This window comes from Rhamphochromis longiceps, linkage group LG13 (assembly GCF_057381845.1).
Source record: "Rhamphochromis longiceps isolate RC_006_pf linkage group LG13, R_longiceps_female_GT1.1, whole genome shotgun sequence".
Taxonomy (NCBI): domain Eukaryota; kingdom Metazoa; phylum Chordata; class Actinopteri; order Cichliformes; family Cichlidae; genus Rhamphochromis; species Rhamphochromis longiceps.
Window position 1 is genome coordinate 38,575,629 of NC_140569.1, and position 25,215 is coordinate 38,600,843.

At 41.2% G+C, this 25,215-nt stretch overlaps 1 protein-coding gene and 1 long non-coding RNA gene across 2 annotated transcripts in view; one reads left to right on the forward strand and one right to left on the reverse strand.

The window, feature by feature from the left end:
• LOC146656459 (uncharacterized) overlaps positions 1-25,215 on the reverse strand; it is a 132,050-nt gene that overhangs the window by 18,657 nt on the left and 88,178 nt on the right. The gene's annotated exons all lie outside the window — the stretch shown is intronic.
• lbx1a (ladybird homeobox 1a) lies at positions 3-4,981 on the forward strand. Its single transcript, XM_085427179.1, has 2 exons — positions 3-3,108; positions 3,537-4,981. The coding sequence occupies exons 1-2, from the start codon at positions 2,805-2,807 to the stop codon at positions 4,055-4,057; spliced, it is 825 nt and encodes a 274-aa protein (XP_085283305.1). The 5' UTR covers positions 3-2,804; the 3' UTR covers positions 4,058-4,981.

Here is a 25,215-nt window from a genome sequence, read left to right on the forward strand (position 1 = left end):
AAATCAAACGTACAGCTCTGCTATCACTTCCAACATAAATGAAGACAGGAAACTAAACAGCAGTGACGTTTGTAGGGTTACTGAAGTTGGGCTAGCTGGTATATAATGATGTGCTACGTGATCGCTAGCGACACAGCTATGTTAGCATAACATAAACAGTGAAGCTGGGGGACGAACACTAACACTTTTCCACTTATAAAAGTTAACGTGAAGGTTCTTCATGGTTAGAGACAAATGCAATCGCATGGCAGGATACTGTAAACGGACCAAACTTCAGTCAGGAGAACAACTGAGATAATCCATCCACAATACGAGGTTAGTCATTAATATACTGCAACAACATGGGAATAGAGCAGCTGCCAGAGAATTCAACATTAATGAATCAATGGTACAGAAGTGGAGGAAGCAAGAAGAATGAGTTTAATAAAGTTTGATTTATCTGACTGCTTTGTTTCGCTTAATGTGCCTTATAATCCCGTGCACCTTATGGTCCGAAAAATGCGTACTGCACACTGCAGTTTAATGTTGCAAAGCACCTCTTTTTAACTTCAGTGGATATTATATATGGTTATGCTCAGGATATGTCAGCCCATTTCTACTGGAAATGCCTTTTGGTTAAACTTTCAGCAAGGAGTTTGCATTTGCACTGTTACATTTTTATAAAGCTTTAATGTACATAAAAACCAGCTTCTTGTTTAAGTGAAAATAAATGGAAGGTTGTCTTTTTGCACTAGTAATGTTGTGGAGTTGTATTTTGTCTCGCATCAATTATATCGTCGGTTATATCGTTATCGCAAATTTTCAAATATATATCGTGATAAATATTTTTGGCCATATCGCCCTGCTCTACTTGCAAATTGGTTTAAAAAGAGTTTTTATAATGGTTTTATGCCAGTTTTAGACAGGTTGCAGGTTTTATACTGGTTTTCAAAAGATTGCAGGTTTTATACTGGTTTTCAAAAGGTTGCAGGTTTTATAAAACAAACATTTCTCTAATCATTTCTGCCGTAGCACTAAATCTGTATATTACTAATCCTCTCTATTGATTATAGTTAAAATGGTTTGGAACAATAAATAATTTTGAAATAATTGGTTGGCCAACTGTCTTGTTTTTTATAGGAAATGCAGAGCGTTTTTGAACTGAAATAAAATGAAATGTAAAAAATATAGTTTGAATATATGTAAATCAATTACCTGGCTTCAACACAAACATATTAGTTCATGTTAATTTGGTTCGATGTGAAGACATTAGGTTGGTTAAATTTCAATATATTAGCTTGGTTCAATAATTAAAATATGGTTCTATGTAAAAAAATCAATTTGGATCAATGCAAAATTTAAAGTTTCAGTCAAGTCTAGTAATATTGTTTATATCAACATAAAAGTATCAGGTCATATCAAGTGACTCAATTTGGATTCTATAAAGCCAAATATTTTGGATGTGACAACTGGACATCATTTTTTTTCATTTGAATAGGGTTATTCTTTTTACAGTGAATGTTGAACATTATTACACATGAAAAAACAAAACAAAAAAACTACATGTAAAATAATCACACCGTGATGCCTCTGCCTTTCTAAATAGAGGGACAGTAACTGTATGTAAAACCTGACGATAGTCAGATTAACAGTATTTTGTCTCTATCTGCTTTTCTGCAAATCATCTCATGTAAAAAAAAAATAACGTGCTCACAGCATGATGTGAAAAAGGCACATACCTTTTAACTTTGTGTGACCAACTCTATAAAATATAAAAATAAATGACTAAATAAAAACGCTCGAGTAAATCGATGAACTAATTGTTCAACTTCGAATTATTTCTCTTTTGGAAGTTTCATATTGTGCATAATGTAATACAAATATTTGAAAATATGGAAACAAAATAAAAACCCATGATAACGTGCGTATTTCTACACAACTAAAACCAAAACTTTACCGTCAGAAAACTGCTGCCTTGATAGCAGAATGTTTTAGAAGAAATCATCTCTACAAATGATTTTATAATCTTCCTGACTGGATTTTATTTAGGATTAATTGGCATAAAAAAATATGTGCTCGGTGTCCTCCCTGTCAGTTTGTCCATGTGTTCCTGTCTCGGGCTGTGGTCCGGGGAGCCTGACGCTGATTTTGGCAGAGCGCTCGTCTTACCGCGGGGGTGGCGAGGCTGGAGGTGTGGTAGGGCCTGCTCTGCTCCGCCACTAGCCTTGTAACGCGCTGTCACGCTCGTGCATGGCTCTGTCTGTACAGTTCAGCACGCATTCTCATTTTCTAATTTGCTTATTGTCTGTTTCTGACTGTAACTGGCCTGAAGAGTAATTCTGTGCTACTTACACCGTGTACGCAAATGACGATGATATCGTGCTGATAAACACATTTGCTCGTTTGGTGACAAATGATGTCGTTTTACAGATAAAGTGTAAACAGAGCCTACTCTGATTTGTAATTGGACTGTTCTTCGCTGTTTGCTCTGTCTCAGAGCTCCCCCCCAGCACGCGCCCTCACGCACGCAGAAAGAGAGAGAGAGATAAGGGGAGGGGTGAAGTGAGTAATTGATGGCCTTCCGCAATAACATGTTAGTCGGTCCAGCTCTTGGTGCATCGCTGTTCACCGAGTGAGTGCCAGTCTTATATATATTCATATTGTACGTCACTCCGAAAAAGTGCTTCAGAGAGACGGTGGGAGTCTGGGAGTCAGAAGTGTTTAGGCAGTGGGCGATATGAGGTTACACCTGTGATCCTTGCCGTGGCTCGTTTTCCTTCATTCTTGTCCAAACTTTGACATTTTCATTCAGCTGCTGAGCCGTCATGACCTCTAAGGGAGACTCTAAACGTCCAGCTGTTCTTGAGGGCAGTAGTCGCAGTCCGCTGGATCAGCTTCAACCACCGGTCAACACCAACAAACCGCTGACGCCTTTCAGCATAGATGACATTCTCAACAAACCGTCTGTGAAAAGGAGCTACTTTCTCAGCGGAGAGAAGTTGCCCTCGGCTTGTCACGGCGTGTCCAGCCGGGTGCTGCTCAGTCAAACCTCCCCGCTCTGCGCGCTGGAGGAGCTGGCCAGCAAAACCTTTGAAGGCCTGGAGGTCAGCGTCCTGCAGGCTGCTGAAGGTAAAAGGCTGTTTTCTTCCTCTCTTATTGTAGGTAAGGAGAACATCCTCACTGTTACAACCGCAACAGCAGCAGCTTATTTTTCTGAAATATGAAAAATATCCGTAGATGTTTGGAGAAAAAGCTTTCAGCGTTATTTCTTGTACCTAATTGTAAGTACTACTGTTTTCTAAACAAAGAATGATCCTGTGCTATTTTTTCCTATTCGAAAACCGCTGTATGTTTTTTAATGTGCTCATTGAAATTTGACAAAGCACGCTAACTAAATGAATGAATCTGAATGAATGAATTTCGGAATCATTTCAGTGATGTCGTACTGGAGTTTTTGGTGACTTATAATTGGTTTCTTTTGTGTAACACTGTTTTTAGTGACTTATAAACGTGTGTTTTATTCCAGTTTTACATTCTGTATGATCTTATTTCTACAGGCAGAGACGGGCTAACCCTATTCGGTCAGAGAAACACCCCTAAAAAGCGGCGGAAATCCCGCACGGCCTTTACCAACCACCAAATATATGAGCTGGAGAAACGTTTTCTGTACCAGAAGTACTTGAGCCCAGCGGACCGGGACCAGATGGCTCAGCAGCTTGGTCTGACCAACGCACAGGTCATCACATGGTTCCAGAACCGCCGGGCTAAGCTTAAGCGGGACTTGGAGGAGATGAAAGCGGACGTGGAGTCCGCCAAGGCCGCCGGCGCTGTGGCCTTTGAAAAGCTCTCCAAGCTGGCTGAGCTGGAGAAGTCCGCGGCGGCGGCAGGAGGTATGGGTGAGGGGACGATTTCTGGGCCGGGCCAAACCGAGCAACACCAGATCTCTTCCAGATTCCACACCACCGACACCCTAGACCCGCTGCATTTATTACCTCCATCACCTGCATCGACCGGTGACTATCGACTGACCACCAAGTGTTGCTTGGATGATGAAGATGAGATTGACGTTGGTGACTAAATAACACAGAGACAGTCGCGTGTTGCCCAATAACGCGATAGTAACAGACAGCCTTTAGAGGATTTACATAGCGGTGCGATTCAAAAATAGACGCCTCCGCTGTGATTTGCCAAAAGCCTTGCTGAACAGGCCCAGGCTCTGAAAACGCGTGGACTCTTCAGATTCAAACACTGATACTTAAATCTAACACTGCTGTCGATTGGCCGCTGTGGTTACAATCAGAAAGATTTCACTGCACATTTAATGCAGCCTACTTTGTGCTATAAAGCGGTTGAAATGCTTCTGTGAATCAGTTTGTAAGCTTGAGAAGACTGTTTTTAACCTTTTGATATATCAGCCCTCAAACGATAACTGCACAGAACAAGTGCGGTTGCTTGTATTAAACATGGCTTAAATAGGGTTTGATGTTTTGTAACACTTCACGTGCCTTTAGAAATACAAAAACGAACCATAATAGCAGACATCTCTACAAATTGTACAAATGTACAAATGTTAATAAAAATGCATTTTTTAAATATGCAGATTATCTCACGTTGCTCAACATGATTTCCGGGGTGAACCAAGCGTTATTGAAGTGTAACATTTCTGTTTAAACGAAGTTACTCGAGATAAAGGCTTCTCGTTGAGGAGGACTGTGGGGGAGAAAATGCCAAACTCATCTAAACACCAACTCACCTTCTGACCTGCTGTGCTTGAACATAATATGGGAAAAAGAACGCCTACCCGTAGTTTTCCCCGGGGGCGGCTCTACACCGTCGCGCGATATGGAGACAAGCGTGTCCGCCTGCCTCACCGTCCGGCGGCTCAGTGCGCACAAAGGGCAGTGTTGCAGAGGCCATATGGTTGGAGGGCTCTCCTCTCAATTACGAGTCGCTTTGATGGATTGACTTAACCCGTCTTTTCATCTGTTTATACCCCTTTTGTCACGCATAATTCAGACAGTTTCGTTGGTTGCTGCTGTGTTGAAACACACTTCCATGAATGTGAATGAGGCATAGTGGGGCGGTCAGGGAGCAGTGAAATAATTGACTTATAAAGGAGCGCCTGCAGAGCTCCACCCCCCCCCCCCCCCCCCCCCAATAATCAGACCCAACCAATATACCCCCCCCCCCCCCCCCTAAAATTATGAATTATCTTGCATAAATAGGCTGTTGATTTTCTTTACTCATTTCAGGTATTACCAGCAAAATGATTGCATGTTTAATAATCCGGGAATTTACCCAGATTTATTTATTTATTTAGACAGAGAGCTTCGCCCCCCCCCAATGTTCAGCACAAAGTTACGCTGATGAGCTCCTGGTTACACATTTCATCACCCGTATGCTGCATTTTTTTGCATTTGAATTTATGAAATTTACTATTTTAAGAAAAACCTCCCACGGTATTTTTCTTAAAAAAAAACTATAAAAGCAACAACTTTGTAACAAAATGTCCAAAGTAGATATAAAATATGTAATATAAAAAATTGATTGTTTATTAAACAATTCTCAAAGGCGATTATTAAAATCAAAAATATGACCAATATTGCCATTTACAGCCAATGCTTGACAGTTTCTTATAGAAACAGCTAAACATGAAAAATATGTTTTCATATCAATATCCAGCTTGTCATTTCGAATATAGATTTGTGAAGATTTATAATTTGATTTGTCAATAAATATATTTGTTCAGTAGGAAAAAAAGAAATTATTATTTGCCACGAAGCGTCCGATTTTCTTTTTCTTTTCTTTCTGTTTAATGTTTTATTTAATTTGTGTGTATATCACAGCAGGCGTATGTAGATGCACAATATATAGAATGACTATGAGTCTATGTGATCTTAGTCAGTCCCCCCCCCCCTCCCCCCCATGGGGGTTTGTGTGTTTGTGTGTGTGTGTGATAGAGAGAGAGGGAGATCATTTATTCAATTGTCCGTAAAATGGAAGTTTGATGCATGTCCTCGTGCCCCCTCCATTTTTTTTCTGTGGGACCTCAACAAAAAAGGCTGTTATCAGCCGGGATCCTCCAAAAGCAACGATAAATTGATCGATCGATTAAAATGCGATGCATATCTTTGTTTCTCTTTAAACTGCCAACTCCTAGACATACTTCCACTTTTACTACTAGTGTGCAAAAATCTCGAGCCACCCCTAATTTTGCTTGGAAAATAAGATGCATATGAAGCCATTTATTGAAACATGTGCAACTATACATGGATATATAGTATACAAGACAAAAACAGTATGTACAATTCTAATGAGCTTGAAAGTCAGTTATTAGCATGAACAACTTTGTTTTTCAACAAAGCTTGAACTGTCTCGGTCAAGTCTTCTTGCTTTATGTTAGGAAGTCTTCAGGAATCGTTTTTCATGCTTCTCGAAGGACAATCCAAAGCTCTCCTTTGGATGCTGGATGCTTTTTATTCCATTCTCTGTCAAGATGATCTCACACTGTTTCAACAGTGTTGATGATAGGCCAGCGAGAGGCAGATGCAGGATAGCTCGTCAGCCTGTCGAAAACATATAGATGTTAATAATCGCTGTATGTGTGATGTTCCTATAATAGTTTGTTCCTGTTAGCCCACCTGCTAAGGAGAAGATAGGGCACATACAGACACATGTTCAGACATACTCTACAATCATTGTAGCAAGATCAAAATGATGATGATTACGATTATTATGCTGAGACCAGTTCTGTCCAATCTATAAGCAATAGTCAGTGACATATTATCGATTATTTCCTAATTCAAAGCATTGCTCATCGAGCACAAATTCTTGTGTTTGTTGGTGAACTGTACTGTAGAGCTGGACTGTACTGCAATGTAAAGTTCTATGCTGTGAAAGCTGTCCTGCAAATGCCTGCGTGTGTTTTAAGAGCAGTTTGTGATGAGCTGGTGTCCATGCTTTGTGTTTGTGTGAGTCAGGATGGAGCTGAAGAAATGAACTGCCTCTGCTCCAGGGTACAACTTGATTGATCACTAAATAGGCTAAATTTGAAAGTTTTAGTGATAACGTTCCTGTAGAGCCCCTTAACACTTCAAACTTCAATTTTACGGTCTATTGAACGAAGTGGTTCCTGACAGAATTGATATATGTAATAATTTACTTGAACCTGTAATTAATTACTATCCAAAAAGAAAACACCCCCTCCTCCAACACATGCCCATTTTGTTTTTAAGTTTCCAAGCTTAGTTGATCATTCAGAAGCAGAAATGAATTTAGCAGTCCAAGAAGATACCTCTCTTTTTTTCACACATCGCCTTTCACCCCCCTCCTGGGGCTGAGTTTCCTGGTTGCTAAACTGCTCGTTGAGTGTATTAAAATCAGAGATGCAGAACAAGCTTGGCTGGCTATCTGGTGGAAAAAAGAAATTGCCTGTCCACTTTTGTGATGTGTTCATGCTGAGCAGGTTCTTCTTAATGTGGCTTGTCATTGCAACCCATTTACAGCCGGCAGGTAGGGCGCACACTTTACGGTGTTAGCACACATATTTGTTTACAGTGTGTGAAAAGAAAAACAATGAAAGACTTTCAGAAAACCTGGAGAACTATTAAACTACAAGAGGGCTTCCTACCTTGACCATTTCAATTTCAGTAAGAAAAAAGGATGACACAAGCATAGAAACTGCCCACAAACTTCTGTAGATTTGTCAGATTATACAATCAGATCTTTTATTAAGTCTCTTATATTTACACGTTCAAAAGTAAGTAAATAGATCATTGTTAAAGGAAACAATGGTGGAAAAAAGTTTTCTTTTAGTTGATAACTTACTGATGAAGCAGCACAGGGGTGTTGTGTGTGACTTCAAACATCCTGCTTACCTAAGGTGTAGAAATTCTATGAGGAGGAGGAGCCTTTTTCTGGGTATTCTAGCTTCCCACCAGGTTAACTGGTGATTCTAAAAAGGCTCAGGGAGGGGTGGCCATCTGCTGCCACTGGTTGAGGGTGAATCCAGACTGGTTCTACAGAAGAGCGGTCCCAAAGCTGAAGGCTCTGCCTCCCTTTCTACTTTTAAATAGCCAATCTAAGAGGACGCACACTATTGGTGTAATATGGTACTATAAGGGCATTAAGATAAGATGGGGCCTAATTATTAAGACCTTGTGTGTGAGGAGCAGGATTTTAAAGTTTATTCTGGATTTAACAGGGAACCAATGAAGAGGGGCCAGTATGGGAGAAATATGCTTTCTCTTTCTGCTTGACAGTACTTTGGATTAAGATGAAGTATTTAAAGATCACTGAATAAGATATATGAATGTGTAACGCTGCAGGCGTGGCTGGAGACCAAGTACAAGTAACAGTGTTAAAAGTAACGGCGTTACTTTTTTCAGTAACGAGTAATCTAACTAATTACTATTTCTATTGTTGCAACGCCGTTACCGTTACTAACAAGAAAATGCGGTGGCGTTACTATTTTTCAACAGACAGCTGAAGCTGTGTTCAGCTTACCGCTTCTATCAGTTGCACGTAAGTAGCTGTAAGTAATCTGGGCGCTACAGCTTTAAGCAGCTGTGCGCGCTCCCGCGGGCTGCAATCACTTTCTTACAGACGATCAGCTTTTTGGCACAACACCTGGAGCTCACGGGGCAAAACGATCGCATGAGTGCTGCTGTTTGACTGAGGAAGAATAAAGTAGTGGTGGTAAGCCAATCACATGACCTCTTAAAGACAAAGCAACAAGGTGACATATACCAGGTTTTAAATTGTGTTGATAGGTCTCGTAAAACCAGAGTCATGATAAACAATAAATACGCGTGTTTTTCCCTCAATAGTCACGTTTACTGTCTAAGGACAGCGCAGCGAGACCTCTCTGCTTATGAGCAAACAAAAAACAGCTCGTTCCTGTTGGTGGAAAAATGCACCATGTCGACCAATCAAAAAATGATATGGCAACATGACATTTGGTTGTTTAGGGTTGTTACAGTAAAAAAATATAACTTTTTTGTCTGTTAACCCCGGTTCTCTGTTCCTGCTTTAATTGTCAGTCCAAAGTCATTCCTAGAACCTAGTTTGTTTGAAACACAATTCATCTACAGACTGTGAACGCACCTTATTTTTTCTGTTATTGGTAAAGGAAAACGCTCACCTGTTCACAACCTGATTGCCCACTCTCCAGCCGCATTTCTCTCATGCCCCTGGATTTCCTTCTAAATGCCAATCAATTACTCCTTCTAAGCCTAAATTTACCTTTTCAACAATTAAGACTCTTAAAAATATTCCCAAGCACCAGAATAAACATTTCCTCCCACCTGGACTGCAGTCAGTGTTCTCCCTCCTCTCTGGCGGAGCTCCTGTGCCGATAAACAATCCACTACCTTTCAATAAACTCTAAAAACCTGCCCCAATCTTCAGGCGATGTTGTGTAGGATTGTCAACCAAGACAGCCCTACAAGACTGAGGGCCTGTAGGAACTCAGGTTAAATCTCCTTCATCCTAGGGGGTCAGCCATCAAGGAGTTATTTAACTGCCTCAGTGACCTCACCCCCACAAAGGATGAGTCATCCCTCACATTCCCAGATTGCACTATGGAAGGCGTGTCAGTGGGATTCAGATCCTTATAGTATCCCTTCCCTATCTTTATCCTCAGTTGAAATCAGCAGTACCCTACCTGCAATATAACACATGTGAGTAGAGCACCGCCTTCTGTTCCTGAGTTACCTGCCAGCTTGTGTCAAGGCTGACCAAAAGTCTTGATCCATGTTCTCACTGAACCCCACCCAATTATTTTTCTCTTTCTGTTTTTCCATTTTCCTTTAGTCTGTTTATTTATTCATTTCCATTACTGTTATTTCAGTTACTACATCATATGCGTAGTATGCAGTGTTGGGTAAGTTACTTTAAATTAGTAACTTAGTTACATTACTAGTTACTTCTATCAAAAGTAACTCAGTTACTTCAAGTTACTCATTACTTTCAAAGTAACTAGTTACTAGGGAAAGTAACTTTGGTTTTACTCAGAATTCTCTTGTTAATCTGTTGCTTCCGTAACTGGATACCCAGCAAGACTGTAAGTCTTCTAGCTTGCTTACATGTTAGCACTATCCTGCCACAGTGCACTGTGCCACCTACCAATAGAAAGGAAAAGATAATGTGCATATTTCCACGAGAGAAATCCCACGCCTGGACCGTCGTTGACTGCTGCCATGATTCTAGCCTACGTCACAGAGTCATGTGCGCCTTTTACATCCAACACAAAAACTGCAGTCGTGGTGCTTTGATTGTACTCAGAACTTGGAAATTCTGCCTTCTGAATAGGAAGATGTAGGTAACACCAGACTGCAGATGAGCTGCATACAGGGCTGGACTGGGACAAAAAAACAAAAAACAAAAAAAACAAAACAAAAAACAATTATCGGTCCAGGGGTTTTGACTAGAGACCGGCCGCCATTATAAGCCTTTAAATGAAAACAAACGCTGTTGTGACAGTGATGTACACTGTTCTGATAATAATAATAATAATAATGGATTGGATTTATATAGCGCTTTTCAAGGCACCCAAAGCGCTTTACAATGCCACTATTCATTCACTCTCACATCCACACACTGGTGGAGGCAGCTACGGTTGTAGCCACAGCTGCCCTGGGGCAGACTGACAGAAGCGAGGCTGCCATATCGCGCCATCGGCCCTTCTGGCCAACACCAGTAGGCAAGTAGGGTAAAGTGTCTTGCCCAGGGACACAACGACCAGGACAGAGAGCCCGGGGATCGAACTGGCGACCTTCCGGTTACAGATGCAATTCCCAACCCCCTGAGCCACGGTCGCCCAAATGGTATATATGCATCAATCAATCAATCGTTCGTCGTAAGAGTCAGATAATTATTTTTTTTAAAAGCGAGACATTTTAAATGAGAATAAGAAAGAAAAGTATTTCTTCGTGCCCCCCTCTCCCTGTTAATGCCCCCCCCCCCCCCCCCCCGTGTGTGTGTGTGGGAGGGGGGGGGAAGGGAGTGAGAGTGGCCCACAGGAGCCGCTGATCTCTGAATGTCCATCCATCCATCCATTCGCTTCCGCTTATCCTTTTCAGGGTCACGGGGGGTGCTGGAGCCTATCCCAGCTGTCATAGGGCGAGAGGCGGGGTACACCCTGGACAGGTCGCCAGTCTGTCGCAGGGCCAACACACAGGGACAGACAACCATTCACACCTAGTGGCAATTTGGATTATCCAATTAATCTATCCCCTCTCTGAATGTCTGACTTGTAAAATGTGTCATTAGTGAAAAGAAGTTGCAATGGACTAAATAATCCCATTCTGATTTTGTGATTCTTAAATTATTAATATTATTTAATTCTCCTTTTGCTTTGCTCCTGCTAAATTTTTAAAAGAAAATTATCTGCAATTAAAGTCTAAATTGTGGACGTTCCCTTTTTAACACTTTGTGGAACAGTAAATGTAAAAATCTGAGTTTCAACCCATTTTAGTGTAAATAGCCCTTATAGGTTACTCCAGCCCTTTAAACGTACCAGACCCTTGAGGTTTACTCTCCAGGCCCCTAAAATTAACCCACGTATTCCAAGTGCACTAATCAAGAGGGAAGTTGAAGTAACAAGTGTGGCTGGTCGGACACCTGGATTTCGAGGCGCTCAGGACTGGGCAAGTCCCCAGTTCCATCTAAGCTTTGTATTGCCTACTGGGTAAGACTCACTAACAGAGAGCTGATCCATAATTCCTGTGTCAGGGTGCTGGTTCCTCAGATTGACAATATCAAAAGGAATCAACTGAGGTTCAGTGTAAAATTGAATACAGGCTCAAATCAGAACATAAGTCATAATCTTAACCAAGCATTTTTAGTTCTTTTTAAAGATATCTAATTTATCTGTCAATATTTTAAATTAATTAACTTTACTCACCCATCTTGAAGGCTCGCTAGATTGAGATCTTCATTACTGTTGCTAAAACCTGATTTTACCCCTAGGATCAGATTAACTTACCATCATTAGACTTGTGTAGAAGCCCGTACAAAAGCAAATAGTGAATCTGTCATGGTTCCATAGTCTGTCTTGCTTTTCCTGTCCCTCCACCTCCCTGCCGACTGCTTACCTGTTAGTAATTAGCTTTCAAATGAACTTGTGACTCATGGGATATCAGGCTGGCCACTTATGACTGGAGCACAGATCGTTGGAACCAAGATCATTGCATCAGCAGGTACACACTTGGCCTCTGTCTAGTTTTGATTTCTCTGTTTCCTATTCCCATGAAATAACCCATATCTTTGTGCAGACCTCTCTGTGAGTTCAGGGCCATGTGAACATCTTTTTGTGTGTGCCCTTGAAAGACTTTAAAATTAAATAAAATGAGCGAGTTATGAAATAATAATAATGGATTGCATTTATATGGCGCTTTTCGAGACCCTCAAAGCGCTTTACAATACCACCATTCATTCACTCTCACACACTGGTGGAGGCAGCTACAGTTGTAGCCACAGCTGCCCTGGGGCAGACTGACAGAGGCGAGGCTGCAATAACACGCCATCTGGCCATCACCAGTAGGCGGCAGGTGAAGTGTCTCGCCCAAGGACACAACGACCGAGACTGTCCGAGCCGGGGCTCGAACCGGTAACCTTCTGATTACAAGACGAACACCCAACACTTGAGCCACGATCGCCCCGTGATTATGAAGCTAATCTTTAATCTCAGCTAAACCAATTTTCTCAGAAACAAATAAAACACTGAAATAAAACAAACATTTAGAAATTATCTAAGTGGAGGGGCTTGAAAACGACGTGGCAGGAGTCAGGCGTTCTCACCGGCTTCAGTGAGCCTTGACCTCCCAGTCAGCTATCGAGCTGGTGCGTAACAGAAGTCTCAGAAAACGTAGGAGCACTTTTGTGATGTCTTGATAAACCAAGAAATTATTTTAAGTTTACAGATCTACATTCTTGCCTGAAATTATCTTAAAAGTTTATTTTGTATCACAGAAACAGTAATATTTCAAACTTTTTAGTCACTCTTCTCCGCCATTGCTGCGTTTGAGCATTGGGTGAAATGCATTCTGGGATATTTGGCTGCACAAGTCACCACAGATGTGCGCTAGATAGAATGGGAGGAGCATGAACACATCTGGGAACACAATTCTCAGCGTATTTGAGTTGATGTGTACTTCGAATTGGAACAGTACTTGGTCTATGACTAACGATGTATCACAACTCCACGAGAACGCAAGCGCACACACACAAGGATGCATACTAAGAAACGGCCTTAGTGTGTGTCTCTATCGATGCTTTTAGAAGGTTGAAAGGATATATTTGTGTGGCTTCTTGCTCCTTGGCGAGTAACTTTAAGTTGGATGAAGGGAGCAATACAAGAACTTTGTCTTACCCTAGCCCGTCTGTTGTACAGGGGCTGCTGAAGTTCCTGGGCTTGGAAAAAGGTATCTTGTAATAACCTCCCTAACATGTGTAGCTTTGCTCTCAGGTCCAGAATGTGTTGAATTAAACTTTTTCGTAGGCTTTGACGTTCCTCCCATTTCCTTCAACTAGGTCCAACACTGCTCGCGGAATCATGCCGAACATCAACTCAAAGGGTGGGAATACTGTGGAGGCCTGGGTCACCATCAGCACTGCAAGCAAGAGATCGTCTAGCCAAGGATCCTCATTATGTTCATCAACGTGAGTGAACTTTATGAATCATGGACTTTAAAGTTTTGTTCTGCCACTGCACCAGTCCATCAGTCTGAGGGTAATAACGTCTGGTACAGTCTATCCAGAAAAGGGCAAAAGCAGAAGCTAACTGCAGCCTTGTGCACTACAGGAAACTTTTGAATATCCCCATGCTCAAACCTAATCTCCACCCATTCTGCCTCCAGCAATGCTCTGGGTCAAATCAGGGTTTGATGGACCAAGGTTTGCACGCATCCTTTCCAGAGGGGAGAGGTGTTGGTAGGCCGGCAACACAGAACACCTGCGAGAAATGTCCCAGCCGCCCACACCTCCTTTACTCCTGCTGCAACAACTGTGCAACCCTCTTGAATTGGATACAGAGCCTTCAGAATGATCATTCAAATTCTTAACAATCTCACAATAGCTTCAAACATGAACTCTAACGCTAAATACCCTTCAAAATGCAGGAACCACCCCCCCCCCCAAATTAGATGATTCCCTAAGAGCACGCACTGGAAACAGTGGGAAGAAAAATGCTCTTTTACCAGGAAGAAACGTCCAGCAGAAGCAGGTGCAGGTTGGGTCAGCCATCTGCCACGACTGGTGAGGAGAAGGAGCTCAGACAAAGTTGCATCCTCCTGATGTTAAACAGCAAATTTTCCAAAAACAAGCTTTCCTGGTTATTGCTCCTCTACTGTCACCTTGTGGTGACTTTTTCATAGTACAGTCAGTCTGCAATTCAGGGTCATAATGAAACCACATGAAGCAGTTCAAGTCATGCTTAGCATCAGAAGAATTTGTGACACAGGCAAATGCTACTCATGTATGGAGGTAAGGATGTATTAGGCTGTGAAACACAAGAAACCTATTTACTGAACTTTGGGACAAAAACCTGGAAGGTCTGCTTAATCGGAATCAGAACACTTTATTAATCCCTCAGGAAACTATGTCCTTGGAGGCATTTCATAGTCCTCAACACCCAGTTTTGAATTTTATAACCTATAGAAGACAAATATTTATGAATAAATAGAATTAAACAGTTAAACCCAAGCCTCAATTTTAATACAGATATATCCTTTTAGGCAGGGGTCCCCAATCCCAGTCCACGAGGGCCAGTGTCCCTGCAGGTTTTAGATCGCACCCTGGGTCAACACACCTGAATCACATGATTAGTTCATTACCAGGCCTCTGGAGAACTGGGCTGTATCCCAATTCAGGGTCTGCAGCCTTAAAGTACGCAGCCTCAAAGATCCTCAAGGGCCGCGTACTCAAAGACCGCTAAGGCCGGAAGTGCGAGGCTTGTGAAATGGGACGGTCTAGCCTCCGTCACGCTGCCCAGGTTGCCTAGCAACCATGATACTAACAGCTGGAAACGTGTCATACAGCTGTGTTTGACAGAAATGAAGGAGAAAATCTTTTGTTCATTTGTTTGTTTGTTTCTACATGAGCTTTGATCATTCTCTGTAAGATTAAGCTCAGCTATTGAACGGCGTATATTTTAAAGTAAAGACTTTAAAACCAAGTTAGTACAAACGTCACTAATGTCACATGACTTTGCCGACATGTGGCCAACAGGAATGTTTAATGTTCTTCGTTATTAAACATTTGTACATAAATAAGTGACATAATATTCAGTACTTACTTAAAATTTACTCTTCGGCCGCCCCTCATCCGTTGTTTTTTTTCGGCAAAATTATCCACACCCACTGCTGCGCTATGCATTCTGGGATATGTTGGGCCATGAAGTCTACACCGCCACAGCCTTAAAATTCAGGGAAATGAAGGACGCATTTGAGGGCCGCATTTCGAGCAGCCTTTGAATTGGGACAGCCTTTGGCGCGCCGCTGTGATGTAATCGGCCTTGAAATGTGGCCTTTAAGGCTGCAGACCCTGAATTGGGATACAGCCTATAAATGTGCAAAGGGCCAATTAGGCAAATGGTGAGCAGGTGGGTAAACAAACAGGTGCAAGCAGTCAAGGGATAATGACATAAAGGAAGTAAAACTAAATGCAATATAGAAGGAATAAAAGACTACAAAATAAAAAAGTAACACGAGAGAGACAGAGATGGAGACATAACAAGAAACACAGATTAGACATGACAAACTGAAACTCAAGGAATAAACAAAAGTATAACCCTGAACATAAACAAACTGCTTATCTAAAGGCTGAGACTATAAACATAAAGAAACCAACCAGAAAGTAAATGTTGTTAGAAGAATCTAAAACTTGGAACAACATAAGAATCCCAAAATTAATGCCAAATATCAGGACCAGGAGAGGTCCACGAAAGATGGATTGAACCACTAACCTTCCCATCAGCAGGTGACCTGCTCCACCACCATGAAAAAAACTCCATGATAGTTTTTTGTTTGTTTGTTTTTTATTTCATTAAGGGAAAACTGGAGCTGGTTCTGAGCAAAGAGGACAGTGTGGTTGTTTTTTTTAAAGAATTCTAATTAAGGCACTGACAGGGTACAGGATAACTTTGATTATTGGTTCAGCATCTCAGTGCCTGGGTTGCCGTTAGTTCCCTCTTTTTTCCCAATCAGTTCACTGCTTCTTTTAATCTTGATTCTACACTAAACAATGGGGACTCTTTTTTTTGTAAAAGTCCCATAAACTATGGGCTACTATACTTACATTTGACATTTCACTCTCCTGAAACTAACACAGGTCACTGAGCATTCACTGTTAACTTCACTGCTGTACTGCTGTAAACCACAAGGGGGTGTATCCTCACTGTTTGTTTCAGAAGAATAACTCTGTGTGTTCCTCGTGTAACCCAAGGCGCTCAAAACTTTCTTAATTACGAATGAGCCAAGTGAACAATATAGAACACCTGATAGTTACTGATTCATTCATTAATACATTCCTAATAACTCCTGATCCAGGTAATCATTTAGTTAGAGAGAAATACTATATTAAATATTATGTAATACATGAAATGCTATATTAGTGAATTGTGATAGAATTGTCTGTATGTAAGAAAAAGCAATAGTTTTTCTTACATACAGTGATTCCTCTTTAACTCTAATCCAAACACTAAATTCAGTTTAATTCAGTTTTATCTGATGAGAACCAAATTCCAACAGTAATCACCTCAAGGTGTTTACATGACACAAAACATCCATTTCTTATTCAACTCAAAGTGTCCCTTATTGTAAAGTCTTACGCATGGAGATGGAGCTTAACAGGTCAGCTCTGAATTTGTTTCTTCTTGTTGTCAAATTGAAAACTCAGATTTTTCAGTCACATTTGAAATAATGAAAGCTTGTAAAGATACGGTTTTGACTCAAACTCTTTGTAAAGTCACTGCACCAACATGTCTTCTATGGTATTGCACGGTAATGTGAATGGGATTGCAATATAAAACTAAAGAAAATTAATTTAAACAATACAACCATAATCTGATTTCTTTTCCAAGCTGATCCTGTTAAAGGACATTGTGTTAATCTGTAGTTCTTTATAAACAACCAACATTATGAACTGTGCTAACACAGCACAGTAGGCGGTTTTGTCACATACAGGTGGAGTATTAAAACGCCTCAGTGACAAGCAAACCTGAAAATGTGTGCATTTAATGCGTCTTCTCCTTCAGTTTGGCAAATTATTCACGATGACAGAAAAAAGTTTATTTCTATAACTCTATGACTTGCCATTGTTTACTGTCAAAAAAAGCCCATCATTAGTTAGCTGGTTAATTTTTCGGTTGAGAAATTAATTGGTCTATGAAATTATAAAGGATCTTGCTGCAGAAAAAAATAAGTCTCTCTGTATATCTGATAATGCAGTTTTCAGGAGTTTCAGGAGACAGGTTTGTTATTTGGAAAAATTACACTACAGCTCCCTTGCAACGCAAACACTTTTTATAGCCTTTATAAAGTACTAACTAAAATGCTACAGTGTATTCTTAATACTACTAATATAATTCGTTATTATCTGGCAGATTATTCTATTTTCTGATTCTATTTATTGTATCATGGAGTGTGATTTTAAAAAAATATTTCTTATATCTGTCCCTGCGACAGTGCAGCTGAATCAAAGAAAGTGCTGCCTGTCCGGTAACAGGGTGGTCAGTTTGTTTAGTGACCTCCTGTGTACCACTCCTTCACAAATGTCCCATTTACGGCCAGTTACAGACTCAACCGTCCTGATCAGTTCATCCAGCCTGTTTGCGTAACCAGTTCGAATGCTGCTCCACCAGCACGCCACAGCAAATAACACTGCACTCAAAATTTCATGGAACATTGCTTGGCGAGCAGCGGGCAAACTCAGCAGACAGAATTAAACTTTAAACTTCAGCTCTTATTTAGCTGAAAGAAGAGCAGAGAAATGAACTAACTAAGAAGGGTAGGAACTGCCTGACAAAACAGAATGACAGAGGCTCACACAGCGTGAGGAAGGACACAACAACGAGAGACAAGGGGCTGTTAAACAGACTAAGACATACAAACAGGGAAACCAGACAATAAAGGAGATGGGACAAATGGAGACCAGACAGACACATGGACACAACTGGGAAAAATGAAAAGTGTTAAAACAAATGATAACTAAATATTACATAAACTAATGAGAAGCGCAGACTGGAAACAAAGGGAAACGCACAAAGAAACAAAGCCATTGCCATTTGAAAGAACTAGACAGAGAACTCGAACATTAACCACATCTCAAAATCCAAAAAAATAATTATGAGCTCAAAACATCCCACAAAACTCAAACCATCTTCAGTGTTTTGCTGCACACATTCAAGGAGAAAGAGCCTGTCCATCACCTTTGTGTATAAAGCCTTTATGATGTTTTTTTTACTTCAGCCTGCTGTCCATGTGGACACCCAGGTACCTTTACTTCTTAACTTTATCAACATTCTGCCCAAGGTCAGACAGATGGCCATCTCATTTCCCACCATTTCTCTGGTCTTATTCACATACAGGATTAGATGATTTCTCTAAGACCACTATACTTTTCCTCCTGCTCATTACTTATTCATCCAAACATTGCAGAATCATCTGTGAATTTTGTAGCAAGAGCTGTCATGAAAGTCTGAAATCTACAAGTTGAACTGGACTGGAGACAGCAAAATACCACATGGTGCTGTAATACACATTACCAAATCAAAGAACACTACCTAGTCTTACATATCTCTCAGGTAGTCTGTATTCCATGAGATGATATGTACTGACATTTCCTGTAGCTTCTCTTAAAGTAGATTTGGTTTGTATCCAAACTGCAGAGCATCAAGAAACATTTTCATCTGTGGTCTTAGTTCAGTCAAAACTATTCACTCCAGAACCTTCATCGCTTCATCATGATGTCAGGGCAATAGCTATTAAGCTCTGATTGCCTTGAGTTCTTTGGTCCTTCTGACTTCAGCTGTGTATATCCCAGAAGCACTTTGATTGTGATGCATCAATTTGAAGCTGTAACTTGGTCAGTTGTGGACATTCCAGGCTTCAGTTGCCTAGATAACCTTCAAATGTATTTATTACCTGATCATATGTTAAGCATTGGCACTCATCATATGTTGCCTTTCACAGACAGTGGATTGGAGTTCTGGACTTTCAATTTCTGTTTAATGTTTGCTGTTTGACTTAGTTTGTTGTAGTTCTTGCAGTATTGAGTGTTCTCACTGTTGATCATAATATTTTATCACAGCGATTAGAGCATGCATTAGAGCAGTAGGTAAGGTACTCTGCTGCAGTGGTGTATCGTGCAAATGGAGAGTCCTCTTTTTCTGGTTAATTATGTTCCACAGAGTGACCCACACCAGTTTTCACACCTTAGCTCGTGTGATTAGGCAGATGATCAATAGTGGGTCAACATCCCTTTTAGGGACACTCCCAAGGGCTTAAAAAACTGGGACTGTCCACCAATTGCTCTTAGAACTGAAAAAGCTTCTCAGACAAGACATATTCAAGAAACTTTAAAAAGTACAGTCACTTTTCTGTCCAAGCTCCTTAGATTACCATCATCTGGATGACTGAGGACCTTCACAGATGATGTGTTTTGATAAATTATGTATTTTCATATTGTGAAACATCCTGCAAGACACCTCCAAAAGTTGATTGTGTTCATCTGGACGTAGCGTTTTGTGGGAGAAACGTTTCGTCACTCATCCAGGTGACTTCTTCAGTCTCAGCTGACTGCAGGTTTCCAACCTTATAAACAGTACATTTGCATAATGACTGAAACCAGCCCACTGAAGGAACAATGGGCTGGGAGGTCAGTTCCTTAATCTTAATTATGCAAATTGTCATGACCATTGATCAACAACCACTGACCAAAACCCACTGACCAAAGACCACTGATCAAAGCCCACTGATCAAAGCCCACTGATCAATGGCCATGAGTCCCATTCACAGAGAGTTGGGGAATGGCTGCAATCACAGCATTGTAAGATGGTGACAGATGTACCCTTAGGTCCCTCTTCGATTCAGAGATGTTCTTTCCCTTTTCACGTAAATGGCCTCCTTGACTCCGCCCTCAAACCAGCGTTCCTGTCATGGTCCTGGGTCGGTGACCCAGCGCTTTTAGTTTATTATCATTTTCTAGTTTATGATGATGATTATTATTGTTTGAGTTCTATGTGTTATATTCGGTCTGCCTCTGCGTCTGTGTCTCTGTCTGTCTATGGTGTCACCCCATCTGTTTGTGAAGCTGTCTGTTTAGATCTGTGTCTTGTTTGGTTCCCCGTGTCTGAGTTTCCTGTTTTATTGTGAAGGTCTCTGTCTGATGTGAGTGTGTTCAGATTACGTTTCCCCTGTCCCGTCAGCTCTGATTCCTCCCAGCTGTGTTGCCCTCCTGTCTCTCATCCCCTGATTACTGGTGTGTGTATTTAAGCCCTGTGTGTTCTCCTGCCTGTTGCCGGTTCATCTGTGTTCCTCTGTGTTACTTGGTGTCCTGCTCGTCGTCAGCCTCTCAGCCTCTCAGCCTCTCAGCCTCTCAGCCTCTTGTCGTATGCTCCCAGGTCTGTTATTTTAGTTCTCCCAGTTGAGGTGTTTTCAGTTATTTGTCATCCCCCACTGCTTGTTTGCCACTACACCTTGTAAATAAACTTCACTAGCATTTTCATCCACTGCTTGCATCTTGGGTCCTCCTTCCTCCACACCACACGGCTCGCCTTCCCAGCCGTGACAGTTCCTCCCTGCCCAGGATGTTACATCCTCATCATTGAAAGAGTGTCCACTGGCCTGTAGGTGTGAATAGACTGCAGAGTCCTGGCCTGACGAGGTGGCTCTTCTGTGTTGTGCCGTCCTCTTAGCCAGAGGTTGTTTGGTTTCCCCGATGTATAAATCCTGCCAATCCTCCTGCACTTAACAGCGTACACTATGTTACTCTGTTTGTGTCGAGGGACCCGATCCTTGGGGTGGACCCATTTTTGGCGCAGCGTGTTTTGGGGTTTGAAAGCCACAGAGACTTTGTGTTTAGAAAAAATGCGTCTCAACTATTCTGATACTCCTGACACATATGGGATCACTACAGGTTTTTGCTTAGGCAGCGGTTGTCCTCTCCTGGATCGGCTGGAGCTTTTGTTTGGCGCCTTCCCAGCTTTGACAAATGTCCAGCTGGGATAACCACATTTTCTGGGCCTTCTTGATGTTATTCTGCCTCCCTGGCTGCTGTGTCAGTGGTGTTCGCTCTGTGTTGTAGCGTCCTGATGACGCCCAGTTTGTGCTCCAGTGGATGATGAGAGTCAAACCTTAGATACTGATCCATATGTGCAGGTTTACGGTACACATCAGCTTTTAGATGTCCCCCATTACTGATGGAAATCTCACAGTCTAAGAAGGCTAACCTGCCACTTTTCATATCCTCCCTGGTGAAGTTGATGTGTCGGTCCACAGAGTTAATGTGACCCGTGAAATGTGGAACGTCCTGAGATTTGATTTTCACCCAGGTGTCATCCACATACCTGAACCAATGGCTTGGTGGTGTTCCAGGGTAGGATAGCAAAGCCCTCTTTTCCACTTCTTCCATGTACAAATTGGCCACGATGGGTGAAACTGGGGAGCCCATGGCACACCCATGTTTCTGCCTGTAGAACTGAGCCTTGCATGTGAAGTAGGTGGAATGAAGGCACAGTTCAAACACACTTGGTCGATGCTGAGAGCGGTCCTGTCGCTGAAGTTGGTGTCATCCTGTAATCTCTTACGGACTACCTCCAACGCTTCCGTGACTGGGATGCAAGTGAAGAGAGATGTAACGTCGTACGAAACCATGGTTTCATCTGCCTCCATAATGACATCTCCCACCTTCTCAACAAAATCCAGGGTGTTCTGGATGTGGTGTTCAGAGCTGCCCACCAGCAGGTTGAAGATCAAAGCCAGAAACTTGGAGACATTATAGGTGACAGAGTTGATCATGCAGACAAGCTATCTTACAATGCTGTGATTGCAGCCATTCCCCAAATCTCTGTGAATGGTACTCATGGCCGTTGATCAGTAGGTTTTGGTCAGTGGTTGTTGAGAATTTGCATAATTAAGGTTAAGGAACTGACCTTCCAGCCCATTGTTTCTTCACTGGGCTGGTTTCATTCATTATGCAAATGTGCTGTTTATAACATTTGGGGAAACCTGCAGTCAGCTGAGACTGAAGAAGTCACTTGGATGAGCGACGAAGCGTTTCTCCCACTGAAAACGTCCAGATGAACACAATCAACTTTTGGAGATTTACTTACCTGGATGATTGAGCATGCATCAAAACATCCTGCAAAACAAACTAAGATATAGGAACTTGTGGTGCATTAAAATATTTGGTAGTTGATCAACAGGTTAGCTTGCACTGATATCATGAATTCAGTGAAGCTCTGTGTTGGACTGGTGCAGTGTGGCCGTGGTGGTCATGGTCAGATTTAGGTTACACTAAGTGTACCAGAGATAAATTTGCATTTAAGCTAAAGATGTTTAGATTCATTCACTGAGTTCAAACTTTACACTGTCTAGTATAAAAACATTATAAATAGTATAGTGTCAATTTTTTTAAATTCTTGCATATTACATTTTTTAACATACTTTTGTTAACAGTCAATGGTGCAATAGACCTCAATACTTGAAATGTGCAATTCACTTGTATTTTTATTTTTATTCCTATTTATTCTATTTATCCCCTTCGTATATTTTATTTATATTTGTCTCTGTGTGTGTGTGTGTGTGTGTGTGTGTGTGTGTGTGTGTGTGTGTGTGTGTGTGTGTGTGTGTGTGTGTGTGTGTGTGTGTGTGTGTGTGTAATATTATAATATAATAATAAAAGAAACTGTAACTTCTGTCGGTGCTGTGCTTTTGGAAACCGAATTTCCCAGAGGAACCCACCCGAGGGATTAATAAAGTTTTATCTTATCTTTTTTGACAGCTACATGCTAATATATGTTAGGCCAACTTGCTCTCAGGGAAGGATCAACAACTCCAACAAAATTAAGTGACTTCATATACATTTTGAATAGTATAATAGTCGTACCAACTAGACCCCAAAGAGAAACAGTAAGTTGGCCCAACAACTACAATGAGTTGCTTAGTCAAGGTGTGATAATGTGGAGAAAGGCTCAACTCAAAAATTTGTGCAACCTGTTTATTATGTTTATGGCATTCAGCCCTCTAACATTTATTTTTATTTTCTCATCTATTATACAGCCTTGTATAATAGCATGGTGTATGTGAAGATACAATTCAATGGTTTCTGTCCTAGACAAAATGTACACCTTACTGTTGTACTCTTGTCATTTTGTGCAGTAAAAATAAAAGTAATGTCCACTGTCCAAAAATTGTAGACTGCTCCACCACTGTCCTCCTTCTGCACATGAACCGAAATCAACCGACTGTAGTGTAAGTGTGCAGGAATCATTAAACACATTTATGCTTGTTTGTGTTTTGTTTTGTTTGTTTTTCTTTTTATTCACCTGGTGTCCAAATAACCAAGGAACTTTTGTAACTGTAATACCATTCCTGAATTAAGCATAGTAACTTGTTGCATTATGTGATTACAGTAATGCATTATTTTTGGAGCAGGTCACACCCAATGCTGATAAACTCAGGCACCCAGCCATACAGTTTGCCCTTAAAAACATTAATTTGTCACTCACTAAGGGTCAGATTTACCAGATTTACTTAAGAGGGCAAAAGAGGATGGGAACTTAATCCCCAAATAATGCTGATAGGTGTAGTTTAGTTTTATGGGAGATTTATAAAAGCTGCTTTGTTTTCAAGACACAGGTACAGGCAATTACAATATATATGCCAAATATGCCCAGATCTGTGCAATTTAGAACAACTTCGCAAACTTAAATATGATGTTCAGCTGTAGGTGATTTAATTACAAGATAACAAGTCATGCACAGTTATCTAATTACAGTCAGAAAAGCATGCAAATATAGGTCACACACTGTCTCGTGTGGACCACATTAATGACAGAGATGCAGTGCAAAGAAACATTTTCTGCATACAAACTGGAGGTGCTACAGTTAATCGTCTACTCCAAAATCCGAACGTTTAGTCTGGCCTCAGAGAGCCGTTGTGGAGTCTAGTTTAGAAAGGATGAATGCAGTGGGTGGAAAAAGCACTCTGCTAAGGACATTTTAAAAAGGTGTCTTGATCTAAGGCAACAGACAAAATCAGAAATTGGGTACACAAAGGTATTGACTAATGAGACTGGTGGAGGCCCTGTGAGTAAAATACCCTAGTTGAACAGGAACACCCTTGACTGTTTACAGTTTAGTGAGTCAACTCCAGCTCATATCAGCAAGTATGCAAGACATGCGAAGAGATGTCATAGCACTTGCTGTTATGCTGTTATGAAATTCCACACTCAAAACGCTACACTCAGAACCAAACACACAATATTTTAAATATAAGCAGGCTTTCTCTTAACCTCAAGAACTTTTGCAGTTCCCTGCAGTTCACCAGCAATTAGAGGTAAAGCTGGAGTCCGCCAGTCTTCTCTGTTTTATCAGGACATGTTGAGCATTGAATGGCTTAAGTATTAATGAAACCTAAAGAAATTCCAACATTTAGCCTCTCGATATGGCTTATAGCAAACTGCTCCACTCCTCAAACTAACCTGATAGCCAGGTCAATAATATAAAATTACTTTTGTTTTGGAGCTTTAAATAAACATTAGGCTAATGCAAATATGAACCATGGTAAGAGTCTGTCACTCACCCTGCGAGGTGATTGAGTTTAGCACTGATGTGGAGTTGATGGAAAGACTCGCTGCTCCCTGAAGAAAATTAGGGCAACATTTTGTCAACCATGTCTATTCTCTGGTAGACAAAATATTGCTTCCATTCACTGGCAATAAAAGTGTCCCCTCTCCCTCTCTCTCTCTCTCTCACACACACACACACACACACACACACACACACACACACACACACACACACACACACACATATAAACAGACATTCGGTCTGACACTCAGACATATAAACACACAATGTTGAAACAGAAGTACAGAGAAAAATACATAAAAAATAGTCACTACACACCCACACACATAAACACACATACGCCATCCACCAAGTGGTTTAATTACCCTCCTCTATTTTGGTTTTCCTGTCTCCTGCCCCACTGTTGCAAGATAGATCTCAGTGTC

Coding starts and splice junctions, on each gene's coding strand:
- lbx1a (XM_085427179.1), top strand. CDS start 2,805: ATGACCTCTAAGGGAGACTCTAAACGTCCAGCTGTTCTTGAGGGCAGT. Junction 3,109..3,536: donor CGTCCTGCAGGCTGCTGAAG/GTAAAAGGCTGT, acceptor TTATTTCTACAG/GCAGAGACGGGCTAACCCTA.